Source organism: Balaenoptera borealis, assembly GCF_965194805.1.
Source record: "Balaenoptera borealis genome assembly, contig: HAP1_SCAFFOLD_1787, whole genome shotgun sequence".
Taxonomy (NCBI): domain Eukaryota; kingdom Metazoa; phylum Chordata; class Mammalia; order Artiodactyla; family Balaenopteridae; genus Balaenoptera; species Balaenoptera borealis.
In genome coordinates this window covers 53968-66391 of record NW_028122460.1, presented here as the reverse complement: position 1 = coordinate 66391, position 12424 = coordinate 53968, and the positions used below count along the sequence as shown (strand labels likewise).

The following is a 12424-nucleotide window of genomic DNA, read 5'->3' as shown; positions in this document are numbered from 1 at the left end:
AAAGGAAGGACTGAAAGTTGGATGGGAGAATGAAGGAAAGGGGTAAAAACTGAGCAAAGAGGAAGGAACTTGGCCCAGGGCTAGGAAGGCCAAAAGAGACGTATGGATTTAGGAAAGGAAGCAGGAGCGAGGATGAAATGGCAGAAGTAAAAAGCAGGGTCAGAGGTCTGGGTTGAAAGAACACAATTGGAGTAGAGTTGAAGGTGACAGAAGATGAGTCTAGGTTTACTAGGAGAAATAGAAAAAGTCTCTCGGGGACGCTGGCCTTAAGTCTCACAACCACCAGATAGGTATTTCAGAAAACAAGAGGTTCAGGACACATCTCTGAAAGGTCTGAGTTGCCTTATTCAGGTGTGACTGTAGTGGGGGAATAGGGAAATCTACCAGAGAAGTGGCTAGGGCTCAGAGTTATCCTAGGGGCAGCTGACGACAGGGGCAGAGCCAAGGGAACTGCTGGATCAGGAGGCCCACGAACAAAGCAGGGGCATAGCCGCCTGTCACTTCCCTGCCAGGAAGGAAGCCAGGTATATTACTGTAACCAAGGCACACTGGGGTCTTTACTGTATGGAGAACTTGGCTCCTGCCCGCAATCCTACGGCTCGGCGTCACACACAGGAAGTAGGGCCTCTGGGCAACCAGAAATGGGAATGGGACTGAAGGAGATTCAGCCCACAAATATCCGACCACCAGCTTCCACCTCTGCAGTCTGCCACCCTGTGTCTGCTCAACGCATCACAGAAACAAGTTTTCAAGGTGAGTATACAGACGGCAGAGAAAAGTTGAACAATGAGGTCAGCATTCAAAAATGGGGTCAAATCGACAGCTGGGAAGGGGTGTAGAGACAGGTAGAATTTAGATCCTGAGCCTTTAATAACCACTACCTTCTCTCAGTGCTCTCTGTTTTTAGACTCTATATGAGAACACCTAGGGCTTCCCTGGTGGCGCCTGCCAATGCAGGGGACACGGGTTCGAGCCCTGGTCTGCGAAGATCCCACATGCCGTGCAGCAACTAAGCGCATGTGCCACGACGACGGAGCCTGCATTCTAGAGCCCGTGAGCCTCAACTACCGAAGCCCACGTGCCTACAGCCCATGCTCCGCAACAAGAGAAGCCACCGCGATGAGATGCCCGCACACCGCAACCGAGAGTAGCCCCCGCTAGCCGCCAACTAGAGAAAGCCCGTGCACAGCAATGAGAGACCCAGTGCAGCCAAAAAAATAAATACGTAGAATAAATAAGTTCAAACAGTAAATAAATACATAAACATAAATTACAAAAAAAAACAACACCTAATGCAGGTGGGAAGGTGGGAGGGCCACTGTAGAGGTCATCTATGCTACATGTACAAGAACCCCGAGAGCACACCAATCGGTACCACACTTTTCACTGCTGTAGCCGATCATTCCCCCTGTACTGCCACACTGTAGCACTCCCTTCCCTCATCTACTGCTATAGTCTCTTTGGAAGGTGTTTCCGAACTCTTGTTATCAGAGTGCCAGTTGAACTGTCCTCACTTCCTTCATTTATACCAGGATTGAAGACCTTGTGGTCCGAGATCCTGTCCAGAGAGCAAGCAGGCTAAGGCTCTGTCTTTGTTGATGTATTTCATCAGAAAGGGCTCTACCCCCTCTCCTAGTTCATGGTGTGAAGTGTTCTTGGCCTCTCGGGAAAGTGGGGAGAATGGAAAGGACCCTATATGAGAATGCTAGGCTCTGTAAAACATTTCAGGTTTTTAAAAATAAGACTCATTTTGTATTGGACTGACAACAGTCCTATGAAATACAAAGAAGGCCGAGAATCAGTGACAGGAAAGGATCACCAGTAAGAACTACAGCAGTCACCGCTTACCTCGTAGCATAGGGCACTGTCCGTGATCCTTAAGAAGAGTTAGTAGAAATGCCTTGCCCATCTTGCCCCTGAACCCCTTGAAAGGTACACGACTGCTGTGTTGGTGTTTAGGGGGAGCATCTCACTTACCAGGGACTGACTTCTCCCTTGATTCCTCTGTAGTGATGGAGACTTCCCCGCTGATGAAAAATTCCCTGGGATTGCAACCTCCAAGCCAGACAGCTTTCCTATGGAATGACAGAGAACTTGTCAAGGTGAAACACCAGTCTGCGGGAGAAAGGGAGGAAGAGAATGATGGAAATCGTTTCTGGGAAACTATTTTTACATTATGTGTTGTTTGTTCCCGGTAAATAAACTGAAATCTTCTTAACAGTACAACAAAATCTAAACCACTAAAGCCAACAATACAGGAGTATAACGTTCGACAAAAATTTCTTTGGCTGCGCAGCATGTGGGATCTTAGCTCCCCAACCAGGGATTGAACCCACGCCTGCTGCGTTGGAAGCGCAGAGTCTTCACCACGGGACCACCGGGGAAGTCCCAGGACTATCACTTTTAAAGGAGAAGGTACAAACCCCTCGGTTCTATGAACTGGAGATTTTTAGTAAGAAGTCAATATATTTGTTGTTAGGCACATTTTATGTTAGGCTGTCTCCCTGCACAGGATGCAGGCGCCTTGAGAATGGAAGTCATATCCCTCTATAGTACGTCCCTCTTCTTTCTGCTTTGCAGTTTGCTGCTCCACTTGTTCAACCCCACCTAGTAATAACCTATACTTCCCTTGTTCCTGTTTTCCCATCTGGAAAACAGACAAAAGGCAACCAAACAACGCAAAGGTCTCAACAAATAAGGGATATCCAAAACCAGAGATGGCCAGAACTTCTGTACCCCTGATGAAATAGTCCTCATACAAAACCTGATAATCAAATTCCTTAATGCTAGGAATCACAGTGAAAAATAGTATCTGAACTGACTTCTGTCAGATGAGTGAGAACTAAGGTTAATTCAGTGTATCTGAAGCATAGAAAGTGAGGGCAAAAGTGGCACAAGATGGGGCTAGAGAAGCAGAGAGGATTCTAGACCACGCAGAGTCTTAAAGGCCAACAGTGTGTTTTCTATTCTCAAAACAATGCTTGTGAGCGATGTTTATGAGCAACGTTCCAACTTGCTTTGAAGGTTTCTTGTGTGAAGAGTGGATTGGAAGGAAACAAGATATATGGACACCAGTTAGGACCTAATCGCAACAGACAGGCAAGTTCAGTATTAGGAAGTTGAGGAAGAGCTGGCTGACAGATTCCAAAGAAATTCAGGAGATGAACTGAAGCGGGCTTAATGGGGTAGGAGATGGAGGAAAGGAAGGTCTTAGGGAATTCAAGGGTTTACTGCACACATGAGCAAAGTCTCAAAATTAATCATTTGAACGTACAGAGGCGGATCTCCCAAATGACACCGGTTAGGAAGCAACGGTACGCCCTTTAGAATTCCTAGAGACAACACAAATCAACTGTTTCGATGGAAAATTCGGCGGGACTCTTGATTTCCATGGGAATACAGAGAAAAGAGACACTGATCTGGCTTGCAGGTATATTTAGGAAGTTGTTAGCCGGACATCACCTACTAGTATCATGTAAGTAGGCCGTCCGAAGTAGGAAGCTTAGGGGAAAAACCTGGAGGAAAACTTAAAAGCTTAAGCCACACCTCTACACTACACCACCTTTCACAATTTCTTCTCAGATAAGCATCATCCCCATCAGTGAAGAAACTCGTTCGTACCTCATAATAGGAAAAACAGGCCTAAAGATTCAATGTGTGTCTTGGGAGGTCCCATCTATGCGATATCTTCCTGGGACCAGAAAAGGCCCCAGGAAGATCCATCTCTGCACCCCTGAAAGCTTACCACCAAGGAAAATGACTAGGTCCATAGATTTCCTCCCTCAAACCAGCTTACCTCACACATAGATCATTAGCAACTCCGCCCTTACTCACATTATCACAGTCACAAGAGTGGTTAGGGAGAAAAGCACTAACCAGGGGAACTAAAACAGAGGCAATCCAGGCCAAGCTGGGCTGGTGGCAGATATCTTGCTCCTTACGCTCGGGTGCATAATGCGACTCACCACAGTGCCTTTTTCACAGACCCTTTTGAACGTTTCTCCACAGAATCCAACAGCTCAAGTTAGTTCATGACGCTTCAAGGTCAACAATCGTCAAGAGAAAAACATGCAATATGTCTTACAATGTTGGATTCCTTACAAACAGGACAAGGAGATAACCATGTAGACAAAACCAGAGCATTTGAAAACATCTGTATTCTACAAACACACCAGTGAATGCTATAAATAAGGTACTATGACATAAAACAAAATGAAAACTAGATGTGAGACTCTTCTCTTCAGTGTACAGACTTCATGGCAGTTGCTGCACACTATCTAGCTACTTAGATCTTTAACTCTCTGTTCTGTTAATACCAAATGAGGCCCAAGTGTGTCAACCTGTTTCCCACAGAAACCAAAAAGTCTACATGCATCTCTTTTCTCCTGTGCCCTTTCACCTTACCTGCTCCCAATTCTCCACCAACGTCCTCCTCTTTCTCTAATTATTCTCCTCTTCATTTTGCTTGGCCTTGCCCCCAAGCATGCAAGACAGAGAGTCCTAGAGGTCCAAGATTCTAGAGTGGCTGTTTGCAAGGCGGAGGAGATTACAGTAACTGCCACACTGTATATACTTCTGTGCAAAGAAAAAGGGACAGTGTTCAGAATGTCTCTCACATATAACAAGAGCTGGAGATGGCAGGATACCTGTGTGGCCCAAGGAACTAGAGCTAGCAAATTATGGGCCAAACAATTGCAACCAAAGGCTGGAAGAGGAAAGGTCTGCAACCAGCTCTGTCTCCTAGCTCTCTGGTATTTGCTGCCAACGGGCAGAGTCTATTTCGTGAAGCATCAAGCACTGAAAAGAAGACTCCTGCTGCTGGAAGGTGACAGGAAGTAACGTCCAATGCAAGATCAAGGCTTGTCCTCGAAGCAATGCCCATAATGGAAGAAAAAAAAAAAAGAGAAAGCGGAAGAGAAACGTTAAGTCGCAAGTCCAACCTGGCCCCCAGCCTAGCCCAGCCCAAGGAAGGTAGGAGTCAAGGAGAAGAAACTAAAAGAGAAGAGCCTTGGACCACAACATTCTCCACAAGGTACACTCAACAAACTTCACCCTACTCTTGAACCAAGTTACAAAAAGAGCTTCTTAATCCCTACTTTGGCTCCTTAAAAGCTGCTATCAGTTCACTCATTAGACACATATGATTTCAGAACAACTGTAATAGTTCAAACTAGATGGCTCTTTCCTTCCTAAGGATTATTAATTAAAGAAGATCTATATAGCTCTAAGTATATGATACATAAAATAGAATACTCTGTAGAATATAAGTAACTCTTAGTTCAGTGTATTAATGAACGTCTGTAAGAAATGTGGCAATGATTTCCCTAATGGAAGAGCCTGGGGGAGGTAAATCTGTCTTCTAGGATTTCCTCCCCAGAGCTCAGAAACTCAGGTGTTGTTTTAGCTCTCCTACACTCTCTTCACCCAAGCCCGCCTTCCTGTTGGGGATCGGACCTCCCTATTGGCTCTCTCATACCTTTCAACTGCCTGCTTTGTGACATCACTCTCCTACCAAACCTACTACCACTTGGTAGAGCCTTGGGGTTTCCGTGGAGCTGTTTGGACCAGTAACCAGTGACCTCTGTACTGGACACGTGCGCCGTTCAGCTGCAGCCACTCGGACATCCTCTAGTGTTGTCTCCTCATCCCTTGTACCTGCAGTGGATGCTTCCTCTTCTCTGACCATGTCAGGTAAGAAAAGAAACTTTGGAAAGTTTTGCGTTCGATTTCTTTTGCCCCTAAATTGAGTAAGTAGGAGATTCAAAATAGCATGGAATAATGAGGCAAAGTATTGAACTACAAGTCTGGAGACCTAATTTCAGTTTTGACTTTGACGTTTACTATCTGTGTGACTTTGGACAAATCACTGGCTGTCTCACAAAGCCTGTTGCTTTCCTTAACTGTTACGTTAGGATACCACGTTGGGTTGATCACTCTGATCCCCTTCTTTTCCAGTATTGAGCCTTAAAGGGTACCCATGTAGAAAACGAAATCAGACACTTCTCAAGAGTGTTTCAACAGAAACATAGAAAAGCCAGGGGACATAGAAAACTAGCAATATATACCAAGATGTTTCATCTCTAATGGTCTCCCTCCACTAGGATTTCGACTAGTTGAAAAGAGAGAATAGGGAGAGAGGATGGAGAGTACTGGGCTCTACAGGGAGGCACAGAGTCGAGCGTAAGGAAGTTTAGGATGGTTTTCATTAGCACAGGCCAACAGGCACCAAGAGATGGGAGAAAATGTAAGAATGAAGAGGGAAAGCATAGAGGAGCTCTCAAGAAAAACGGAGTTTGCAATGGAATGCTGATGGGAACCAAAGATTTTCAATTAAAGCAGAAACAGCACAGAGGGAAACCTGCTCAGAGCAGGGCAAAACCAAGTTGATGGTAGCAAACCCTTACATTAACAGACTAAGAAGGAAAGTAAGGCCAGAACAGGGGATCACCAGGAAAGGCAGCTTATCAGAAAAGTCATACTCCGTTTTCTTTCTTTTATTGCCTCTCTGAATACAGTTGGCCACTTGACAGTTTTGAATATAAACATTTTAGAAATACGTTTTAGAAATGATGCCTCCTATAAACAAGCAACCACAGTGGTTATCTAGGGGGCTGCTTTTCAGTGTTTTATTCTTTCTAATTTTTAAACTAGGTAGACATTTCACCAATTCAACATTTTAAGTGATATCTTCTAAATTGAATCAGAAGGACTATTTTCCTTGGTGTGATATGTAGGTTCTAAGGCAAGGCTGCTTTTCATTTTTACAGTTATTTCCTTCCTAACACAGAGAGCACATTGATCAACAGCCATCGTTCGCTTGTAGAGCTTAGCTACCGAAGAAGAAGAAGAAAAAGTCAAGCCCCACATCTCTAATTCCCCCCCCCACTTAGGGAATTCCCTGGCGGTCCAGTGCTTAGGACTCGGTGCTTTCACGGCCAGGGCCACGCGGCGCGGCCAAAGAAACAAAACAAACAAACATCCACGTTTATCGAAAACCATATTGTGGAGTCCTGTGGATTTTCTTACATTTGAAAATCTTTTTTAATTGGATTCTAGGCATGATGGTTTTTTGAGGTTTTGGGATGCCATCTTCTTGGATGCTGAAGATGATTCTAATCTAAGTTCTAGGATAAATCCAAAAACCTTCCTGATACATTTTAAGCTTCCTTTCTGCTTATTATATAAGCTATATTCATTGAAATATATATTTCTCCTAGGCTTAATACCTCTTACTTGCTGGGTAAAAATATGAAGGAGCACAATAATGAAACTCTTTTACACTTATTATTTTGCTGTCTGCTTCGTACCGGTTTTCATTGAAATACTTGTCTATATGTGTTGTGGCTACCTATACATGCACATTTATTGCATTCTGTTGCTTGTTATGCATTTTTTACTGACATACCTTCTCTGTCTGTATGCATTGGCTAGGAATTCATTCACCTCTATCACCTCCATCGTGTCTTCTGGTTAATAGTATTCACTAAAATAGAGTGGGCAAAATTCACTTTCATAATATTGCATGGATAGTACAGAATGCCATTTGTTAGTAAATTCATTAGGCTTCGATACTTGCCACATACCTCAGTTTTCATTAATATCTATGGATTTCTTTTTCGTTAACGTAATATGCTTGTCATGATTTTTCTTTGTCTTTCTAGAACTTATTGTATCTTCCTCCATATAAATCATACGCAATAGATCAGCTTATTCATCTATTAATTATTACTGCTATTATTATTGGTGGTGGTGTTATAACCACTTTATAGGTGAGGAATCTGAAGTAATCAGATAACTTTTCCCTTTCCAAAAGCACTTAAGAAATCCACTTTCGGGTAATCATTTTGAGGTAGGATGAGAAACCAGGCTTGAAGAGGGCAAAAATGACTCTTTCAATTCACCAGTTGGACTGAGCTGTACGTCACCTCTAGGTAATAGCGTGGGAACTGCACAAGCAAAGGGAGACACTGAAGACGACCATGGTAATAGCCGTACTGTTTTCTAATGGACAAAAAAAATGCCTATATTATAAGTTCTATTTCTCCTGCTTTCTGGCAGTATCATGCTCAGAGTGGAGTCCTGGCAAGGAAGTCAGGATACTTAGGTTCTGAAACCTGGTAATGATACTAACATAATGAGAGAACTTGAACAAGTCAACCCGACCTCTCTGAGCCTCAGTTTCCTTACTCACGAAATGAGACTGAGAACATCGAAGTTCTCTAAGGGCCTCCTAGTTCTAAAATGCTTCCAGTCTAGGAAATAGCATAGAAGTCAATACGAGTGCAGGCTGAAGGGAAAGACAGGGCAGGGAGAAGGTTGCTTCCAGCCTAGAGAACAATCTCTGAACCACACCACTTGGCTCTTCTGCCCGTCTGTGCCCAAGATGGGAGCACAGGCAGTTAATAGAGAAGAGTGGAAAACTGCTCAGTCCTTACAGCCATCATTAACTGTCTGATTTTGGGTTTCTCAGGAAGTAGTGATAGTAGAGGTGTCCTGATAGCAAGAACCTTCAGATGATGCCGTTCCTCAAACGTAGTGAGAATTTCTCAACCTCCCTGAGTTTTTCATGACCCTCTTGTTCTTACAGAAAATTTCCAACATCCATCTCTACTTGGAACTCTAAATTCTCTGCAGCATTCTCCTCCTGTGGTGAGCAATGCAACTTCCCTAACACGAAGTGTCTGCAACTTCTCCAGAGTCTCTGCCCCTGCCGTCAGTTCGGCATCGGCTACTGGTACCCCTTTCCAGACACTCATGGGTAGTGCCTACCTTTACCAACATTCTAGCACGACTATGTTATCTGGAGTTACTGACCACAGCCAGATCTCCACTTCAGCTGCTTCCTATCCAGGTGTTCTTGAGTGGGACATCACAGCAAGCACTGAAAAGAATTCTTCTTCACTCGGAGACTTTACTCTGGCACTCACTGACCGCCACACAGCTGCCTCCTCCATGTTTCTGGCAGCCCAGGATGATAAAACTTCAGACGCCAAGAACATGGTCCCTCTACATCCATCGCTTTCTGCCAGCCTTGCTCAGGGAACACCATCTCAGATTCCAAATCAGGGGCAGAGCCGCCTGCCACTTCCCTGCCAGGAAGGAAGCCAGGTATATTACTATAACCAAGGCACACTGGAGTCTTTACTGTATGGAGAACTTGGCTCCTGCCCGCAATCCTACGGCTCGGCGTCATACACAGGAAGTCGGGCCTCTGGGCAACCAGAAATGGGAATGGGACTGAAGGAGATTCAGCCCACAAATATCCGACCACCAGCTTCCACCTCTGCAGTCTGCCACCCTGTGTCTGCTCAACGCATCACAGAAACAAGTTTTCAAGGTGAGTATAACAAACGCCAGAGAAAGTTGAAGAATGAGGTCGGCACTCAAAAATGGGGTCAAATCGACAGCTGGGAAGGGGTGTAGAGGCAGGTAGAATTTAGATCCTGAGCCTTTAATAACCACTACCTTCGCTCAGTGCCCTCTGTTTTTAGACTCTCTATGAGAACACCTAGGGCTTCCCTGGTGGCGCCGTGGTTAAGAATCCGCCTGCCAATGCAATGCGGGGGACACGGGTTCGAGCCCTGGTCTGCGAAGATCCCACATGCCGTGCAGCAACTAAGCGCATGTGCCACAACGACGGAGCCTGCATTCTAGAGCCCGTGAGCCTCAACTACCGAAGCCCACGTGCCTACAGCCCATGCTCCGCAACAAAGAGAAGCCACCGCGATGAGAAGCCCGCACACCGCAACCGAGAGTAGCCCCTGCTAGCCGCCAACTAGAGAAAGCCCGTGCACAGCAATGAGAGACCCAGTGCAGCCAAAAAAATAAATACGTAGAATAAATAAGTTCAAACAGTAAATAAATACATAAACATAAATTACAAAAAAAAGAACACCTAATGCAGGTGGGAAGGTGGGAGGGCCACTGTAGAGGTCATCTATGCTACATGTACAAGAACCCCGAGAGCACACCAATCGGTACCACACTTTTCACTGCTGTAGCCGATCGTTCCCCCTGTACTGCCACACTGTAGCACTCCCTTCCCTCATCTACTGCTATAGTCTCTTCGGAAGGTGTTTCAGAACTCTTGTTATGAGAGTGCCAGTTGAACTGTCCTCACTTCCTTCATTTATACCAGGATTGAAGACCTTGTGGTCCGAGATCCTGTCCAGAGAGCAAGCAGGCTAAGACTCTGTCTTTGTTGATGTATTTCATCAGCAAGGGCTCTACCCCCTCTCCTAGTTCATGGTGTGACGTGTTCTTGGCCTCTCGGGAAAGTGGGGAGAATGGAAAGGACCCTATATGAGAATGCTAGGCTTTGTAAAACATTTCAGGTTTTTAAAAATAAGACTCATTTTGTATTGGACTTATAAACAGTCCTATGAAATACAAAGCGAGCCGAGAATCAGCGACAGGAAAGGCTCACCAGTAAGAATTACAACAGTCACCGCTTACCTCGTAGCATAGGGCACTGTCCGTGATCCTTAAGAAGAGTTAGTAGAAATGCCTTGCCCATCTTGCCCCTGAACCCCTTGAAAGGTACACGACTGCTGTGTTGGTGTTTAGGGGGAGCATCTCACTTACCAGGGACTGACTTCTCCCTTGATCCCTTTGTAGGGATGGAGACCTCCCCCCTGGTGATGAAAAATTCCCTGGGATTGCAACCTCCAAGCCAGATGTTTTGTGTGACACAAAGTCAAGAACTCCCCAAGTCCTGCAGTAGCAGAAACAGCCACATACTTGAGAGTAACCCACCATCTGAACTTGGGGACATTTCAGTGACAGCTCCAGTCCAGAGTGCCAGGCGTCTCCTGGCCCTGCCTCCAGCTCCAAGCCAGGGACAAATAGAGAGTAAGCACGTGGATGATATCAAAACCAAGCTTTCAAAGCCTCTGGATGCCTACCAGATCCCAACAGAGAACCAAGATCCTCCACTACTCCCTTTAGGAATCCCTGATATTCACCAGCCGCTGGCCTGCACCGATCCCCTCAGCCAAGAGGAGCAGCCTGGTTCTGAAAATGCTGATCTGGGAGAGAACAGCCGGAGTCGTCAGGACCTAGGGACACTTGAAAATGGGATTGAACCTAGCAGTGGTCTTGCAGACATTACTACACTGGCGGAGGATATTCACCTTCCCCAGCTCTTTAATCCTTTGAAAGATCTTGATCAATCCCAAGGTCCCAACGTGATCAAAGCTAAAGACACCAGAGCCATTAAGGTGAATCAGGTGCAGGAAAAGCCAAGTGTCATAAAGGTTCCCTCTGATCAACCCAGGAAGAACAAACAGAAAGCCTCTGAGCCTATCAGTGGCGCTCCCAAGGCCAAAATCCAGCCAAAGAATCCAGAGTGCCTGTTAGGGGGAGAAGTGGTTACATGCCACGCTGCAGTCAGTGACAGGGCTCCTGTGAACACGGCCAAGCACTCTCAAGGCAAACCTCAGAAAGCTGCATCCAGAAAGATCAGCAAAACTAAGAGCCACGGGCAGGAAAAGACCAAAAGGACCAGAGGGAGAAACAAGGCTGAGGAGAACAAGCAGTCAGGGAACAAAGTCAAGGCAGAAGAGAAGCCAGCAATCCCCCACACGAAGCGAAAGGAACACCAAACTGAGCTTCTCCAACAGAGCTTTCAAAAGCCTCGAACCTCCCTTGGCGTGCGCATGCTGGAGTCTGTGAAGGTTCTTCATGCGCTGGGGAAGAAGAATGAGACGAAAACTGGGCTCTCTTCCTGTCGGCTCTTGGGAAAGTCAAGCAACCCCAAAGACCCCCAGCCACCCCCAGCTATCCAGCCATGGCGGCATACCCCACGTGAGGGGAAGGGTCCTGAGAAAACGCAAGTCCAAGCCCAGAAACCAGACAGCAGTGCTGAAACAGAGTGTCCGTCTCCAGCCCAGTATGAGCGGCCTCCTCCTGGGAAGGTCAAGTTGATACCTCTGCCTTTTTCTGCCTGGGACAAGCCTCAAGCTCGACCCGCTCCTCGGAGGCCACAGTCTCTGGCCTCACATCGGCCTGCTGGGGCTTACCGTGCCCAGCCTGGTTCTACTGACTCAGCTCAACCTGCTGCAGCCAATTCATCCCAGCCAGCTCCTGCCTCTTTGCCAGGCCCCGCCAAACCAGCTCAGCCAACTGTGACCAACCCAACCCAACCGGCTTGGCCCAACCATACCCAGCCTCGTGTCCCTCAGTCTGCTGCTCCTAGGCCTGCACCCTCCAAAACTTCATCTGGCGCTCCTCTCCAGCGGGAGCCTGTTCCCCCTGCTGTGAATAAGCGCCAGTCCCCACCCAAGCTCCAAACCCACTTTCTACTCCAAGACTTCAGCAAGCAACGAGTTCCATGGAGGGAACCCAACGTGCCTGAGCCAGTCATGTCAAAGCCCATCGAACAAGAGCAGAGGCCAGAGCGAGAGGCCATGAAGAGGCGGGCTCA

At 46.4% G+C, this 12424-nt stretch overlaps 1 protein-coding gene across 1 annotated transcript in view; it reads right to left on the bottom strand.

The window, feature by feature from the left end:
* The window catches only part of LOC309622194 (uncharacterized protein), a gene marked incomplete at its 5' end in the record, with an annotated part of 79363 nt that overhangs the window by 17944 nt on the left and 48995 nt on the right, over window positions 1-12424 (bottom strand). The window contains one exon of the mRNA XM_082409320.1: window positions 1978-2115. Coding sequence (XP_082265446.1) covers window positions 1978-2115 — 138 coding nt within the window. The remainder of the gene's footprint in view (window positions 1-1977; window positions 2116-12424) is intronic.